The 19,756-nt window shown below is 37.3% G+C and overlaps 1 protein-coding gene across 3 annotated transcripts in view; it reads right to left on the reverse strand.

Annotated features, from left to right (window-relative positions):
- Nucleotides 1–19,756, reverse strand: part of Ano3 (anoctamin 3) — a 284,964-nt gene that overhangs the window by 12,219 nt on the left and 252,989 nt on the right. For all 3 annotated transcript variants that reach the window (XM_021184432.2, XM_021184438.2, XM_029474347.1), the window contains 3 exons: nt 14,719–14,830; nt 13,871–13,928; nt 3,166–3,263 (listed from right to left, as the gene is read on the reverse strand). In XM_021184432.2, the coding sequence (XP_021040091.1) occupies nt 3,166–3,263; nt 13,871–13,928; nt 14,719–14,830 (268 nt within the window). The remainder of the gene's footprint in view (nt 1–3,165; nt 3,264–13,870; nt 13,929–14,718; nt 14,831–19,756) is intronic.

The raw sequence follows: 19,756 nt of genomic DNA on the forward strand, positions 1-19,756 counted from the left end.
AAAAAAAAAAAGAAATAACAAATTTCAACTAATCACTAGTTATGTCAAGTATTCCTGGAACTGAAGATAGTAAATGGCGTTAACTCTTGAATAAGTAAAAATTAAGTCTGAACTTTACAACTATAAAGTTGAATTAAAAAGGTTTAGCAAAATTCTTATCATTTTAGCGCTCTCTAAGGCCTTCCAAACATCTGGATATTTATTAGGAATCCATTGCCCATAAACTGAGTCATTCTTTGATGTCGATTAGGCTGAATTCATTTCTCCTATCTCTATCTGTAAGAACTCTTATGTTGTCTGTTGTCAAGGCCTGAGCCCCCCATCGCTTACCCTCCATCATTTTGGGGGCTGCTCATGTGGAACTGGATGCAATTATGCTCTGTGTGAAATATCAGGCCTGAGTTTTGGTCTCCATTCTGTCATGCATTGTATGTGAGACTTTGTCAAATAACTTCACTTCTTTGAGCTATATACAGGAACACTAATAAAGGCATTCTGCTACTATAGTTAAGAAGAATTGTCGGGCCATAGCTATGCTTGCATGAGTCATCATCTGGCATCTGGAAATTGAAATAAAAATACTCTTATCTCCGGCCTGGGAATGATACTATGAAGCCTAGATATAGCCTGGTATGCAATGTAAGGGGCTTTTGTATGACAAATGACTTAAGAATATGAGAACAAGATGCTCTAGGACAATGGAATATTTCACAACCCAGTGACAAGAACCCAAGGCTCAATTTTAACTCATTGCAGATTCAGAATCTGTTGGAATAAGAAGTAGTCCATTCAGCATCCCATGGAGGTCCCTTTTGGAGACTCATGAAGATGTGAAAGGGCATACATATTACAATCTACACAGCGTGCTTATGTCAATTTTAAGGTTTTTAACTGAATGGACATCTGGAAGCCCAACAGTGTCAACTAACTGGGACCCTGGGAGCTCCCAGAGACTGAGGGAAAAACCAAAGAGCATACACAGGCTGATCTGAGGCCTCCAGCACATATGGAGCAGAGGACTGCAGTGTTTGGCCTCAGTGGGAGAGGATGTGCCTAATCCCGTAGTGATGTGCCAGATTAGGAGCATATGCATGCCAGGAGTGTGTGTGTGTGTGTGTGTGTGTGTGTATGTTTGTGTTTGTCTGTGCACTCGTGAAGCACTCTCTCAGAGACAAAGGGGAGGGAAGATAGTGAGAAGAACTCTGGGAGGGGAATCAGGAAGTAGGGGTAACATTTGTGAAGTAAATAAAAAAAAATACTTTTTTTTTTCCAAACTACTGCTTTGGTGATCCATTAATTCTTTTTTTTCTTACTAGATATTTTCTTTATATACATTTCAGATGCTATCCCAAAAGTTCCCTATACCCTCCCTCCGCCCTGCTCCCCTACCCACGCACGCCTGCTTCTTGGCCCTGGTTCCCCTGTACTGGGCATATAAAGTTTGCAAGACCAGGGGGCCTCTCTTTCCAGTGATGGCCGACTAGGCCATCTTCTGCTACATATGCAACTAGAGATACGAGCTCTGGGGGTACTGATTAGTTCATATTGTTGTTCTAACCATTAGTTCTTGCTAAGTTTTTACCTGAAAAACCCTTTGCCTGAGTCCTTGAAAAACACACAAGTGGAAAAAAAAAGAAACAAGGAAAAGCACAAGTGGAAGATCTCCTGCTATTTTTCCTTCAGTATTTGGTGTATGTAATTCAGGCTTACCACCTGGACAAGCTCACCATTAAAATGGGTATCTGACATGTCTAACGAATATAGCAGACTGTTCATGATGATGATGATGATGCAAAGAATCCTTTTCTATGCTACAGTGGCTACAGTTGCACCCTGCTGGGTTTTATGATATGCTCCTGAAAGAGTCAACCCTATGTCATACTCTTGATGTCTCATTTCCTCAGTTGTGTTCATAGGATACTTTCCCATCCCCTACATTAAAAAGTGGTAAGCAAAGGAGAAGAAGGGATATATAGCAAATACAGGAGGGACCCTAGCCTTTAATACATCATGCAGTTTTTATTTAGAAGAGATTTCTTTGAATTTGTTATATAACTTAAATATTTATTTTATTTTTTTTATTTTTGGTTTTTCAAGATAGGGTTTCTCTGTGTAGCTCTGTGAATTCCTGGAATTCACTCTGTAGATCAGGCTGGGCTCGAACTCAGAAATCTGCCTGCCTCTACCTCCCAAGTGCTGGGATTAAAGGCAGATGCCACCACCACCCAGTATATAGCTTAAATATATCAATACATATGCACATATGTATATAATATACACTCCTCACAAGTATTTTGTTATTTAAAATTTAATTTTAAATTATATTGGGTTATTTCATTCTTCTTTTGCAAATTTCCTGTTTCACAAATGAAGGAAAAAAAGACATCAGAGTGGTGACATGAACTCTAATCAGGATTATCAAGGAATTGAGGCCAAAGGTAGGTAGTTCTGAATCCATGCTCTAAGTCCCACTGTAGTTTAACCACTGCTCAGCAGGCTGCTGTGTTTATATGCCTTCTCCATCACTAGGTCAGTGGCTCAGGAGTGTCATTTATAGGAAGATATGAAAAAAGAATGAAAGTAAAATTGTGTGAACAACCCATTTTATATCACTAATTTATGAATAATTTATCAATTTATATCATCAATCAGCTAATCAGTTTCCCCCTCATAGGTAAATGCCCTCCCCAGAGGAAATTTTCATGTCGATTTGCTTCTAGTGATTTTTGAAGAGGTGGGGAGAGGAAGCATTATATAGGACTATCAAACTTTGTTCTTTCCAACCTCTTCTAACTTGATGTATTATGTTAGAAGGAAAGGAGGCACCTTTTATTTAACAATAATGTCACCAGCACCTTACATTTGTTGATAGCTCTGAGACACCAAAAAGTCATTTTTATTTTTGAGACCCTGTCTTGAGAATAGTTGAGAAATAACTAATATTCTTTACACATTCATTCCTTCAGCCCCAAAAGGGTGTTTCTGAAGGTGAACTCACCATTTATCTTTCCTTAGACATGTGAAAAATTAAGTCCCAGAAAGCCAAAACTTATGGGCAGTCACATATTTAGTCAGGATCAGAATGGTAGTTGACCAATCATATCACTGTTCATGAACCCCAAATTATAACTGTATATAAGACCCATCTAAAGTCAGCATGCTCACGGATATCCCAGCTCCATGAAGTTGTTCCATATTTGCTTCAAAAACATGATGACTCCCATCTGGAGGCAGAGGTCTATCAGACAGCCACTAGGATGGCACTGAAATAGAACAAGGAGAGCCATAAGGAGCTTGCTCTCCTACCCACCAGGCTGGCTCAAACAGCTCCAACTTTAAATTGCAAAGTAAATTGTACATCTGGGTCCCATTTTCTAATGTAAAAATGGAAACAGGTACAATGATATTGGGGAAAGCTTTGAATAACCATGGTGGGATTTGAGTTAGCTTTTAGTGGGCACTGACTGTCTTTCAGTGTCAAGCATGTTCAGTAATGACTGCTAACATGTGTTCTATATCTATAAATAGTACGGCATTAGAAAAAATAATTCTGACACAGTGTTTATGATTTTGTTTCTAGGAAACTCTATTTTCAAATACTTTTAGATTTTCTGAAATATTTTCAGACATTTTAACAAGTTCCAATAGATTCCTTCCCCTCTAGCCCAAAGATAAAGAATCAGCAGCAGTGCCTTGTAATGAAGTAAATTACAGTCTCCACTTTCATTCCCCCTTCTTCTCAATTGTTGAACAATGCAATCAGCATACTGCATTGCATATCTTTCATGTCTCACCATTTTCTACTTTTTGGAACAGGTTTTGTTCATTTGTTTGTTTTTTGTTATTTTGTAACTTTGAGAGATTTTGAAAATCACTGGAACATTCAGGTCTCCTTTTCTGAGTTTATGTGAAGATTTTCTTCTGTGCTAATTTTTGCTGTTGTTTAGATTTCCATTCAGTTGGCATGAAGCACATGCACACACACAGATACACACATGCAGACACACAGATACACACAGACACACACACATATCTACACATACACACACACACACATACACACACACACTTAATTGAGCCCAACAATCATGTGTGCTGGGGAAACTGCACTATAAAAGCCATTCAGGTGGAGAATGTAGGTCTGCATTTTTAGAAATGGGATCATGTCCTGCTCATAGGGATGATTATTTCTGTGGCTTTGATCCGTAGTTTCTATTTCTGTCAAATTGGTACTAGTGGGACTTCAAAAGGAATAAATAATTAAGACATAAAAGAGCCTGCTTTTCCTGTTCCAGCCCAGTGGCTCAATAATCTGAACCAGAGAGTAGGTGTGCCCATGGCTGTGCTCATTGCACAGCAGGGCCGAGAGTCTATCATCCCAGCACAGTTCTTTTTAGCATGAATGCATGACAACTAAACTCTTTCTCACTTTATATCATAAATGTGCTGTGTGTAGTGTGTATAACTGAATCACTAAGATAACAGGGGACATCACAGTTCGGTGAGATTGCTCTTCAATTTTGCAGAGAGACTTGAGGGCAAATTGACATGCTCAGAGCCTGACGAACAAAGACTCTAGTCTCCTCCCACAATCATCATGTCAAAGATATATTCTATTTACAAAATACATCAGTTGCCTTGGAGAGTAGTCATAGCATATAAAATACATGACTGAGTCATTTCTGTAAAGCATAGGCCAAAATTAAAGGGCAGGTCAATAATGAATATATTAAAATTGAGCCTGGAAGGATTTGTAATTTATAAATCTCTTTATGTATTCCATAGAGAACAACAAAGAACAATCGTTTTAGTTTGTCAAATTCATATATTTATAGCCTTGAGTTAAAGCGAGTCCTTAAATACTCTAAACTTCATTTGATAACATATACTTAGAATGTATAAATGGGCAAGGATGGATATGTGAAAGATCTAGGCATTTATGAGCAAAACAAAATTCAATGTTTTCACATATTTTCTCCTTTTGTGATAAGAATGTGTTTATGGAGAATGAAGGGAGGCTTAGAGTCTGTAGTCACTATCGATATTTTGAAGATGCTAGGGAATACACAGGACTGTCCAACTCCATGATCCTCCTCCATTTTACCTACTTTAGGATTTTTACTCTAAAGTCAGCTCATTTGTGTGATCCCAGAAAATGGACTTTTATGGCTGTGCTCACATGCTGTCCCAGTGGTGGCTGGAAAACAGTGTGCAGAGCAAGACGTTGAAGCTATGCTTGTTTTGTTCAAATCATAAATTCATCAGGTTTGCAACTTTAGGCAAAATATAAAAATACTCTACTTTTGTTCACTCATTATTACTACTACTACTACTAAATAATAATAATAATAATAATAATAATTAGTAGTAGTAATAATAGAAATAATTGTTATGAGGATTTAATAAATTATATAGAAAGAGCACTTAGTAACGATTGCTGGAATATGTCAGCATGTAGTAAGTGTTGCTAAATGTCAGCAATTTAGAACAATGTAATAATGAATTACATTGTTGTTTTTGAAGTTGAATTACATGATATTTTGTGAGTTATCACCTAACTATAGTGAGAGTCATAAATATAGCCACTTCTTAAAGGTTCTGACAAATTGTATCATTTTCTTTCTTTATACTGATTTTATCAATTTTACCTTTTGATTGAAATGAAAAATTAATTTAATTTCACAAATGAGAGTATATACTACCTCATCCTATTACCAGTAATAAAAGGAAGGAGCTAAGGGTCCCAGATAAAGTCTTACCAAATTGGAATTTAATCACATAGACTACTAGAATCTAAGAACAAAACATTTGTTCATTTCTGATAACATCCTATTCTACATGATAATTAATGCTACCAAACAACCATTGCAGTCCCTTCATTAGAGGTCCACCATAAAGTTTGTGTTCATATTTGCTTCTTATGAGAAGGAATTTAGAGTCAATACTTATCTTTAATTTTCATACTTTATAATTGGAGATTTTTAAGGTGCATAATAAATTACAATCCTAACTTTATTTTTTCCTAGAACTTTCAGTCCTTTGTGCTAAACATAGCTACTGCATATCACATCTATAATGGAAAATGCAGAGGAGGGTTATGAGACATTATTGTGATACCAGTATTATAATTATTTTTCTAGGACTTTCAAGAATTTATCAATACTTCTCACAATTTCATAATTAATAATAAAATAATTATGATGAGAATACATTTGAATACTATAAGTGATAATGCCTCTTAAAAGGGCATCAGGGGGACCCCCCATAGTGCACCAGAAACCTGGGAGGTGAGAGAATACCAGGACTCACAGGGACAGATCTTTGATGAAATACCCAACAGTAGGGAGAGGGAACTTATAGAGCCCACTTCCAGCAGGAAGACAGGACATTAAGTGAGGAATGGGGTTGCCATTCCACATTCACACTTCTGACCCATAATTGTTCCTGTCTGAAAGAATTCAGGGATGGAAATTGGGAGAAGCCTGAGGAAAAGAAGGTCCAGTGACAGGCCCAAAGTGGGATCCAGCTCAAAGGGGAGGTCCAAGGCCTGATGCTATTACTGAGGCTATGGAGTGCTCACATAAAGAGATCTATCATGACTGCCCTCTGAAAGACCCAACAAGCAGCTGAAAGAGTCAAATGCAGATATTTGCATCCAACCAATGGACAGAAACAGCTGACCCCTGTTGTTGAATTAAGGAAGGCTGAAAGAATTTGAGGAGAAGGACAATCTTATAGGAGGATCAGCTGTTTTAATTTATCTGGACCCTGGAGATCTTTCAAACACCGGGCCACCAAACGGACACGGGCCACCAAACAGACAGCACACACCAGCTGATATGAGGCTCCCAACACACATATAGTAGAGGACTTCTAGGTCTATGTCCATTCAGAGATGATGCACCTAACCCTCAAGAGACTGGAGGCCCCAAGGAGTTTAGAGGTCAGATGGGGTGGAGGGTGGGGGCATCCATTTGGAGATGGGGAGTGGTGGGGAGGAGATGTGGGATGTGGAGCAGTTGGAGGGTAAGAGGGGAGGGGGCGGGGATGGAGTGTAAAAAATGAATTACCAATAAAATTAAATTATAAAAAAAGAGCATCAATGTGCATCTACATGGCTATGACTCCTCTGTTGCCACTTTAGGTTTCTTAACTCACCCAGTTGAGCCACCCTGATTGAAGTACTCCTTAAATTACTAAGTGGGTGACCAGACTTTTGTTGGTTGTCTGCATCATTCTTGGCTATAAATAACAGTAAAAACAAACTAACAGACATATCTATAACCAGAGCAAAAGAAAACTGAAAAACTTGAGACTTCCAGGCAATCTCAGGGTTGTCATGTTCTCAGTGTCCATCTGCCCCCTCCCAGTGTCTTATTTATAACTGCCCATGTAGTCTGGGATTCATTAGGCACTCAGGATTTGCATGCAGCTTGACATCTTCAGTTTTCTGCTCTCAAATGCTAAGGTTATAGGAATGTATAATGACACTTAGTTTTTGTCTTTGGCCATAGAATAGTACAGCCATGGTACCAAAACAGTGATAAAGTATCAACAACAATTTGTGACGATTATTCCTTAGGCCAGGGTTGTGTTTATTGTGCTTTGTAAATTAACTCCTATCTATAAATAACTTGGTAACCTAATTATTACTACTACCATTTTAGCATGGAGAACCAGATAGTCATGAATGATAAATTAAAAGAAAAGAACAAGTTGTAATGGAAAAGAACATTTGAGCCCAGCTTTTTTATTGTAAAGCAGGAATTGTGAGGAAGTTATAGGTGTCATCCATGTACAAAGAAAAATTTCAAATGGTCTAGAAAGAAATCACCAGTGGGGGCTTCTGGTAATTTTGAGGGACTTTGTATAGAGATTAGAATTATCTTTCCCTTCATTTTTTCTTTTGTAATCTTTTCTTAACTCCTTCTACATTATAACCTCATATCGAAACCACCACATATTAACTGGGTTTCTTTGAATGGAATCATTATTAATGTCACTTTCGTTGAGAGAAGGAACAAAATTCTGATCAGGGGAAAGTGATCAGACATAGACATAATTATAAGATATAAGCTTCAACAAATATAGACGCTGCTTTAGCTATTAAATGCAAAGCTTCTATTTAGTAGAAATATTTTATCATTCTTAGCACAAAAGTAAGTTTTGAATTGGTAAATATCACCATATTAGAAAATAAGATAAATAAAAATTATTTTATGATCCTAGAATTGAGAAGAAAATTTGTAGGATAATATCAATACTGAAGTTCAATAAGAGCACTGTCATTTAAGACAAGTATAATGGCAAAAGTCTGACAGAGACTTCTCACTCTAGAAAGTGCTACTGTTTGGAGGATAATTTTTAAACTTAAGGGAAGGCTCATAAGATGCAGAAATCCTATTTTCATCTTGTTTGCATGTGCTATATGTATTATAAATCAATAAAGAAATAAAGAATATACCTTCTTCTCAGCACTTCATGGTATCTTCTCCAAAACTGAACATAAAATTAGTCACAGGTGTCAACAGATATAAGATTATTGAAATAATCCCATGTATACTATTAGATCACCATGGACTAAGGCTTGATTTCAATAACAACAAAAACAAAAGAAAGTACACATACTCTGAACAACTCTCTACACATTTATAACTTTTGTCAGGGAAAAAATGAAGAAAGAAATTAAAGTCTTTCAAGAATTCAATGAAAATGAAGACACAGAGTACCCAAACTGATGGGACACAACAAAAGCAATGCTAAAAGTAAAATTCATACCACTAAGTGCCTTCTTAAGGTAACTGGAGAGATCCTACAACCTAATAGCATATCTGAAAGCACTAGAACTAAAAGAAGCAAACACACCCACTATGAGTATATGGCCAAAAATAATCAAACTCAGGGCTGAAATCAACCAATTAGAAACAAAAAGAATGATACAAAGAATCAACAAAACCAAACACTTGTTCTTTGAGAAATTCAACAAGTCCAAATTGACAAAATCAGAAAGGAAAAGGTAGAAACAGAAACTGAGGGAATTTAAAAAAATAATCATATCCTACTACAAAAGCCTATATTCAACAAAACTGGAAAAGTATAGATAGAACAGGTGATTTTTCTAGACAGATAGCACATACCAAAATTAAATCAAGAGCAGGTAAACACTCTAAACAGTAGATAACCTCTAAGAAAATAGAAGCAGTCATTAAAAATTTCCCAACCAAACACCTAATACCAATATTCTTCAAACAATTCCACAAAATAGAAAAAGAAGGAACACTACCTAATTCATTCTATGAAGCCACAGTTACTCTGATACCTAAACCACAAAAAGACCAAGAAAGAAAGAGAACTAACTTCAGACCAATTTTGCTTATGAATATCAATGCAAAACTACTAAAAATTCTTGCAAACCAAATCCAACAACACATCAAAACCATCATTCACCATGACCAAGTAGGCTTCATTACAGGGATGCAGAAATGGTTCAATATACAAAAATGCACTAAAGTAATCCAGTATATAAACAAACTCATTGTCTTAGATGCTGAAAAAGACTTTGACAAAATACAATATCCCTTCATGTTAAAAATATTTTAGAAATCTGGAATTCAAGCTACATATGTAAACATAATAATAGCAATATACAGTAAATAAACAACCAACATCAAGTTAAATGGAGAGAAACTTAAAGCAATTTCACTAAAATCAGGGACAAGACAAAGCTGCCCACTCTCCCTATCTATTCAATGTAGTTCAATGTAGTTCTCAAAGTTCTAGCTAGAGCAATAAGACAACAAAAGAAGATCAAGTGGATAAAAATTGAAAAAGAATTCAAGGTATTACTATTTGCAGATGATATGATAGCATACATAAGTGACTGAAGGAAAATTTCTACCTGAGAATTCCTACAGCTAATAAAAAACTCCAGGAAAGTGCCTTGAAATGAAGTTAACACAAACAAATCAGTAGCCTTCTTTTATTCAAATGATAAATGGGCTGAGAAAGAAATTAGGGAAGCAACACCTTTCACAATCACCACAAATAATATAAAATATCTTGGTGTGACTCTAACCAAACAAGTGTAAGATCTGTATGACAAAAGTTTCAAATCTCTGAAGAAAGAAATCAAAGGCGACCTCAGAAGATAGAAAGATCTCTCATGCTCATGGACTGGAAGGATTAACATAGTAAATACGGCCATCCTACCAAAAGTAATATATAGATTCAATGCAATCCCAATCAAAATTCAAACACAATTCTTCACAGACATGGAAATAGTAATTCTTAATTTTAAATGGAAAAACAAACAAACAAACAAACAAACAAACAGAAAATCTAGGATAGCAAAAAAAAAATCTCAACAATAAAAAGAACTGGGGGAAATCACCATCCCAGGACTCAAGCTGTACTACAGAGAAATAGTGAAAAATGCCACATGATATTGGTACTGAAACGGACAGGTTGATCAATGGAAGGAAATTGAAGACCCAGAAATAAACCCACACACTTATGTTCACTTGATTTTTGAAAAAAAAATGCCAAAAATATTCAGTAGAAAAAAGAAAGCATCTTCAACAAATGGTGCTGGTCTACTTGGCTGTCTGCATGTAGAAGACTGCAAATTGATCCATATTTATCTCTTCTTTCAAAGCTCAAGTCAAAGGGGGTCAATGACCTCCACATAAAACCTGATACAAGTCAGAATGGCTAAGATCAAAAACTCAGGTGACAACAGATGCTGTCCAGGTTGTGGAGAAAGAGGAACACTCCTCCATGGCTGGTGGGATTGCAATCAGTTTGGCAGCTCCTCAGACAACTGGACATAGTACTACCTGAGGACCCAGCAATATCACTCTTGGGCATATACCCAGAAGACCCTCCAACATGTAATAAGGATACATTCTCCACTATGTTCATAGCAGCCTTATTTATAATAGTCTGAAGCTAGAAAGAACCCAGATGTCCCTCAACAAAAGAATAGATATAGAAAAGGTGGTACATTTACACAATGGAGTACTGCTCAGTTATTAAAAACAATGAATTTATGAAATTCTTAGGCATTGAACTGAGCACAGAGTCCCCAATGAAAAAGCTAGAGAAAGTACACAAGGAGCTGAAGGGGTTTGCAGCCCCATAGAAGGAACAACAATATGAACTAACCAGTACCCCCGAAGCTCCCTGGGACTAAACCACCAACCAAAGAAAACACATAGTGGGACTCATGGATCTCTCTGCATATGTATCAGAGGATGGCCTAGTTGGTTATCAATGGATTGAGGCCCATGGTTCTGTGGAGGCTCTATGCCCCAGTGTAAGGGAATGCCAGGGCCAGGAAGTGGAAGTGAGTGGGTTGGTGAGCAGGGGGATTGGGGAGGGGATAGTTGGTTTTCAGAGGGGAAACCCGGAAAAGGGATAACATTTAAAATGTAAATAAATAAAAAAAAACCAAAACATTACATTGAATCTAGAAGAAGTGGAAAATAAACTTGAACACATTGACAAAGGGAAAAGTTTCCTGAATAGAACACCAATAGCTCAGGCTCTAAGATCAATAATTGACAAATGGGGCCTCATGAAACTGAAAAGCTCCTGTAAGACCAAAAAAAAAAAAAAAAAAAAAACTAAAAAAAAAAAAACCTGTCAATAGGACAAAATGGCAACCTACAGATTGGGAAAAGATCTCCACTAATCCTGCATTCCATAGAGGGCTAATATCCAAAATATACAGAGAACGCAAGAATTTAGATTTCTAAAAACCAAATAATCCAATTAAAAAATAGGATATAGGCCTAAACAAAGAAATTTTAACAGAGGAATCTCAAATGGCTAAGAAGAACTTAAAGAAAAGTTTAAAATCCTCAGTCATGAGGGAAATGCAAATCAAAACCATTCTGAGAATTCACCTTACAGCAATCAGAATGGCTAAGATCAAAAACTCAAGGGACAGAACATTCTGGTGAGGATGTGGAGAAATAGGAACATTCTCCATTGGTGTGGGATTTTAAATTGGTACACCAACTCTGTAAACCAATGTGGCATTTCCTCTGAAAATTGTAAGTAGCTCAACCTGAAAACCCATCTATACCACTCATTGGTATACGCCCAAAAGATGCTCCACCATACCCCAAAGGCACATGCTCCACCATGTTTATATCAGCTACATTTGTAATAGCCAGAAACTGGAAACAACCCAGATGTCCCTCAACCAAAGAATGGATACAGAAGATGTGGTTCATTTACACAATGGAATAGTATTCAGCTATTAAAAATGAGGACATCATGAGTTTGGCAGGCAAGTGGATGAAACTAGAAAAATCATCCTTAGTGAGGTTACCAGGACCCAAAAGGACATGTATGGTATGCCCTCAGTGATAAGTGGATATTAGCCCAAAAGTTTGGAATACTCATGATACAACTCACAGAGATTAGGGAGAATAACAAGAAGGAAGGCACAAGTGTGGATACCTGAAACCACCTTAGAAGGGGAATACAATAATCACAGGAGACAGAGGAATATATGATACTGGGTGGGTGAGGGGAAGAGGGAGGAGAAAATGATGGGCAGAATCAGGTATAAGAAAAGACAGGAGGGACACCCAGAGAGCCTGGAGAATGAATTTCTAGAACATTCCAAAGACCTGGGATGTGAGATGCCAGAACTCAATGGGGATGACATTGGTTGAAATACCCAATAGTGGGGAGATGGAACACGAACAGGCCATCTCCAGTAGATATGGCCCCCAGTTGAGGCAGGAGGTCAACCTCCCATCTTCAAATTTTTTAACCAATAATGGTTCTTATCTAAAGGAAATGCAGGGACAAAAATGAAGTAGACACCAGAAAAAAAAAAAAAAAAGGTTCAACTTAGGATCCATCCCATGAGTGCACACCAAATCCTGACACCATTACTGAGGCCATATTGTATGTCCAGACAGGAGCAGGACATGGCTGTTCTCAAAGAGGCTCTTCCAGAACTGACTAAGACAAATAGAGATACTTACAGCCAAAAATTGAATTGAGGTCATGGACCAATACAGAAGAGTTAGAGGAAGGACTGAAGGAGCTGAAGGGGATGGCAACCCCATAGGAAGAACAACAGTGTCATCTAACCCAGACCCCTCAGAGCTCCCAGAGATTAAGCCAAAAACTAAGGAGAGTATATGGGCTGGTTCACGGCCTCAGGCACTTGGATAGCAGAGGACTGCCTTGTATGGCCTTGGTGAGAGAGGGTGAGCTTAATCCTGTGGAAACTTGATGCCCCATGGAAGGGGGATGCCCCACAGAAAGAGGATGCTGGTGGGGGTGGGTGGGATGGTGGGGGAGCACCATCTCAGAGGTGGGGAGGTAAAGAACTCAGGGAGTGGGAAATGGGAAGGGGAGAATTTTTGGAAAGTAAATAAATAAAATAATCCAATAAAGATTTTAAAAGAAAAAGAAACCAAAAAGGTATAACATCCCTAAAAAGAAATATGAACTTCTGCACATGTGCACATAGGTTTATATATGACTAGTTCATGTTAGATTTTTTTTTTAGACTGAATTTTTTACTTCACCAAAGGAAACCTAACATATTAATACTTGGGAGCTATATATGTGGGGCTTATAAATAGAAAACAAACAAAAGCAAGCAAACAAATATGACTTATAATGTAATAAGAGAAGAGCCCAGAATATTGGTATTTAATTGCAAAATATCATCCTATATTAAATAAATAAAACTCCTTCCATTTTGAACAGAGCAACCTCTTGTCTTCCAAAATGTGTCTCTAACACTCTTGGACATCTTTCCTCCTCATCCCATTACCTCCCACAGTCACTGGCCTGTATCCATGCCCATCTACACACCCACTCTCATGGGGTTACTTACTTCCTCCAGTCTCCACCGCTCAAAAAGTTTATTGTATTTTCCTGGGTGGCCTACGAATCTGTAAAAGAGTGTTTGAATTCATTAGCAACTAAGTGAAGTTCACCTGCTAACACATCACACAAAGTCCTTGTGTGGGTGGACAGACCTACTCACTGGTGCAATTTGTCCCATGTAGTTGATATTTGCTATGCTTAAACAACATCAAAGAAACTGACTTCGGAATGAGAAAGTGATGTATGAGCCCAGTCCCAATGTGTAAGGAAAGTGCAGATATACCAAACTGCTTACATTTAATATTTTTTTCTATGTAGAATTTTAGTATTGTGTGGGTCAGGTTAATGAATACCTTCATAGTGTACTGAACGATTTTGTTCAAAATGTTTCTAGCTTCTGAATGTTCCCATGGCACCAAGTGGAGGGCTAACAGGGCTTGTTACGTTTATACTTCCCCTCCTCGAATTTCTGATAAAACTATCCTGGTTTCTACACCAAAAAATTATAACTCAGGGATATATAAAATTTTTTTGTCTAAGCAAAATAATAATTAGTAATAAATGATAAATTACACATGGTAATTTCTCTCTCCTCTGTCTCCCTCTCTGTTTCTCTGTCTCTCTCTGTCTCTGTCTCTGTCTCTCTCTCTCTGTGTGTGCTGTGTGTGTGTGTAAAATATAAGTGGTAGTACCTGTTAGATGTTACTTGAGGAAGAAAACATATAAAATATGATTAGAAAATATTCTAAGGCAGAATGCAAGAATTCACCACTTCTGTTACCTAACTGTCAATGGGGATGCTGTTTGTGTTTTGTTTTCTCCATGGCAACAGTGGTTTGTGAAAAGTTAACTCACCTTCCCAAAAAGAATGCAATATAGAAGATAGAACTGTTCAAATTGACAAACTGGAAAAGGAACATCTTCAAGGCAAAGCTGTTTTCCCATTCTGATTCGGTTCGAGGATATTCTACAAGAAGCACAGACATCGACACACATGAGGTGAACCAAACCAAACCAAACCAAAACCAAACAAAAAACCCATCAGTGTTCTACCTTTACCATTTTTCAGGTCTCTCAGTTAAAAAGAAAAAGAGAGCATATATATGTTACAAAACAAAAATAAATGAAAAGATGTTGCATATGAAAGAACTCTGTGGGAAGATTCTAGTGTGGAAAGATCTCTTTGGATCAATAAAAGCTCCATCTAGGTCACATTTGAAATCATGAAGAACTCTACATTTCTAATATTTAATTGGGTAAAATCATTCTGAGGAGCAACGTGGATTAAACGTGAGCTGTTCAGCTTTCTGTGTACTCTGATCAAGATTACAGTATTTCTGGTATGGAGGTTTCTCACTAGAGATCTGTATACTAGTCCCCAGTGCGCTATTTCTTCTAGAATCCACATATATCATGATGTAGTTGCTTCTGGTGTTGGCTTTGTACTTGGGCAATGTGACTCAACAAGAGACTAGGAAGTTCAGATGTAGGAGCATGGTAAGCACTTCTATTCTTGCAAGCTAAATGTCATGCAAGAATCTCCATTGTACTGTTATACCCAAACACAAAGCACACATCTAGAAAGTGACATGAGAAAAGATGAAGGTTGTGAATGAGATGAGCCATTCCCAAAATCTCACCTGAGTTTTAGTATGCAAGTGAAGAGATGATCATAGTTATCTATCTACCAGCAGATAACTGCACGGACCAGGAAAACTACCTAACAAATTAGCCTTCGTTGCTGAATCTCTATCCTGCTCCTCCCAAAATTATTGTCCTATGCTGCTGAGTTTGGAATAACTTACTATATATCAATAATTATAACAAGATCAGTTGACAATAGTGATGGCAAATTTAGTATCAATCTAGGGTCTTTACCACAAATAACAGCACAGTGATTTTACAACATTCTATGACCTCTTTACATGGAGCAAATTCTAGCTCATCCTGAATGAGCATTTAACTTCAGGGAGAAAATGAATTCTAAATTTTGATAATATAAATTCTGTTCTCTAGAGTAATATATTTATGGCCAAACTATTTCTTAGCTTTCTATTAATTCATATAGTTATTGATAATAAACTAGCTATTGGTTATAAATTTGTATTTGATCTCACCACCAGTCAAAAATTAGGTCCTTAAAGTATTAGTTTCTTTATTTAAAAAATATTCTCTATTTAATTTGTGCTTTCTGAATTTTAAGATGGTACCCCTATGACTCAGTTTGACCTCTGACAAAGCCTATACTTACATGTCTTGATTGACTTCACATCCCAGAGTCTGGATTTATGTGATTAAGGCTACTCATTACTACAGATAATTGATTTTTAAAAAAACAACTAACAACTGTCATAATACAATTCTCAGCAACCATAAGCAACCATAAGTAAAATAAAATGCACATTGGAGAAATTCTTATATAATTATTCTACCTTAAGAAGTGTGAACTAAAACATTGATTCAGTCAGTTTTTATGGCTTCTGAAAACAAAATATTTGAAAAAAATCCAGGAAACAAAACCATAAAGCATTTTTTTAGAGTTCTGTCAATCTGATAAGTAGGATCTAATTTGTAATACAAATTTCATATATTAGCTTAGACAAAGTTTTTAAAAAGTATTCACAATCACATAGTAAGATTTTCTTACATAAAAATATCAATTTTGCCATAATTATTAACTAACAACTGTGGACCCACAGAAACCATGTCATCCCTGGGTTATATGTCAAAAATAAACAAAACTTTGGCATTACTGACACTTAAGAGCAGCTATTTTTCTTTATCCTATTAATTATAGCTCATCCCCATCATCATTTGTTTTTGTAATTCATCTGTTCTGGAGATAAAATATCTTTAAGGAAATTAACATAGGTATCACTGACAGAATAGAGCTTTGAAACAATCTGCAAGAAAGCTTTTGATAATATAGTTCAATTACTTTATTGTCCAACTAACGCAGCTGAACTCAGAAAGAACAAATAAACAGATGATTGACACTTTACACACACTTTGTGGTGTGTTAGGCAGTAGATCTATAACAACAAAATGAAAACTATTCAAAAATTTCAATTTCAAAATCTACACTGAAAAAAAAAAAAAGGAGCCAAATTTGGCTCATTCCTTTAATGTCAGCACTCATGAAGCAGGGACAGGTGGGTATTTATCAGTTCAAGACCAAACTGATCTACATAGTGAGTTCCAGGCAGGCAGTGTTACATAGTAAGAAACTGTCTCAAAAACCAAACCAAACCAAACCAAACCAAATCAACCAAACAACCAAACAACCAACTAACCAACCAACCAACCAACAACAAACCAACCAAAACTACTTATAGTATTTCTTCCTAATTGTAATCATCAGAGGCTAGAATCTTGGAATATAGCTTTTGTTAATTTTGATGGGGAAGTTGGGGGAAACTCTTTTTTTTTTTTTTTTTTTTTTTTTTTTTCGAGACAGGGTTTCTCTGTGTAGTCCTGGCTGTCCTGGAGCTCACTTTGTAGACCAGGCTGGCCTCGAACTCAGAAATCCGCCTGCCTCTGCCTCCCGAGTGCTGGGATTAAAGGCGTGCGCCACCACGCCCGGCCGGAAACTCTTATAACTCTTTAAGAAATGAACCTTGGACTGGAGGGAGGTCAAAACCGAATCTTTCTTTTCACATTTTTTTCTTTATTTTTCTTTCTTTTCTTCTTTGATGCATTTGCAATATACATATTCAGATTTACCCTTACTGAATCCCACACGCCTAAGTATTCAAATATGTGTTAATATGGAAGTATCATAATTAATGAGATTAGGAGAAGGGAGAAAAGGACTTTATATCAAGTATCTAAGTATTCAGGAGAGGCTGAAACTAAAGTCTGATTATGGAGTTAGCAGTTAAAGAAGGGGCGACCCCCAAAAAGAATGCTGAGACATACTCATCAGATCATAGAAGGCTAGAAGAATCAGAAGTACTATGAAAAATAGAGTCAGTGACAATATGACTTGGAGCACCCCAAGGGAGACATTGTATGTACACTTGTATTCTGAAAGCCATAACTATTTTCCTGAGTCAACAGACAAGAAGATTTACTGAGTCAACAGACAAGAAGATGAGCCAAACAGAAGTAAACATGCTCCTAGAGGGAAACTGTCAAATCTGAAACAATATCTAAAATTCTAACAGTTGGGATTTTTCAAAAAAAATAATGATGGAATCTTTTTCATCCTATAGTGATGGATGGTAACCACTAAAGTCACTGGTAAAGTGCCCTACATACTTTTGTTTTGGTTTGTTGTGCTTGCTGCCAAACCTGACACCCACGTTCAGTTCCTGGAGCACACATTGTAGATGTAAAACCTGATTTCTACATGGGCCACTTAGAAATTTCTACATGTTCTGCTAGGACACACACACACACACACACACACATTAGACAGACAGACAAATATAGATAATCCAAAACTTTAAGGGAATGAGACTCATTATTTACCCTGGACTTCAGAAAAATTATTTAACAAGAAAGACATCAAAACATAGTAATACCCAGCTATACCACTCCTGGACATATAGCCAAAAGATGCTCCAACAGACAACAAGGATACATACTCCACTATGTTCATAGCAGTTTTATTTATAATAGCCAGAAATTGGGAAGAACCCAGATTTCCCTCAACAGAAGAATGGATACAGGAAATCTGGTACATTTTAAAAATGGACTACTATTCAGCTATTAAAAACGATGAATTCATGCAATTCTTAGGCAAATGGATGGAACTAGAAATATCATCCTGAATGAGGTATCCCAATCACAAAAGAACACACATGGTATGTACTCACTGTTAAGTGGATATTAGCCTAAAAGCACAGAATACCCAAGATACAATTCAAAGACCATATAAGCTCAAGAAGGAAGGCCAAATTGTGGATGTTTCAGTCCTTCTTAGAAGGGAGAACAAAGTACTCATGGGAGCAAAAACAGACAAGGAGTGGAGCAAAGACTGAAGGAAAGGCCATCCAGGGACTGCCCCACCTGGGGATCCAGTCCATATACAGTTACCAAATGCAGACATTATTGTGGATGCCAAGAAGTGCATGCTGACAGGAGCCTGATATAACTGTTTCTTGAGAGGCTCTGCCAGGGCCTGACATATACAGAGGTGGATGCTTACAGTCAACCATTGATCTGATCATGCGGTCCCCAATGGAGGAGATAGAGAAATGACTGAAGGAGCTGAAGGGGTTGGCAACTCCATAGGAAGAACAACAATGTCAACCAACCAGAGCTTCCAGGTTCTAAACCACCAACCAAGGAGTACACATGGAGGGATTCATGGCTCCAGCTGCATATGTAGCAGAGAATGACCTTGTGGGGCATCAATGGAAGGAGAAGCCCTTGGTCCTGTGAAGGCTTGATGGCCTAGTGTAGGGGAATGTGAAGGTGTGGAGGCAGGAGTGGGTGGGTGTGGAAACACCCTCATAGGAGCAGGGGAGGAGTGATAGGATAGAGGGCTTGGGTGGGGGGAGACCAGGAAAGGGGATAACATTTGAAATGTAAATAAATGAAATATCCACTAAAACAAAAAACAAAAAACAGGACATAGACTTATTAGAGCTATCTTTTTTTTTCAGGACTAGTGGGTCAAAACTAAAATATATCACAGTAATACTAAATGAAATTCTGTGAAAATATTAACCTATCCAGGTGGTTGTGGTGCACTGGTGCACACTCTAATCCCAGCACTTGGAAGCATACCCAGGTGGACCTTTTGAGTTTGACAGCATTGTATACAGAGTCAGATTATGAATAGGCAGGGATACACAGAGAAACCCTGTCTCAAACAAATAAATAAACATTAAGGAAAAGAAGGAAGGGAAGAAAGAAAGAAAGAAAGAAAGAAAGAAAGAAAGAA

This window comes from Mus caroli, chromosome 2, assembly GCF_900094665.2.
Source record: "Mus caroli chromosome 2, CAROLI_EIJ_v1.1, whole genome shotgun sequence".
Lineage (NCBI taxonomy): Eukaryota > Metazoa > Chordata > Mammalia > Rodentia > Muridae > Mus > Mus caroli.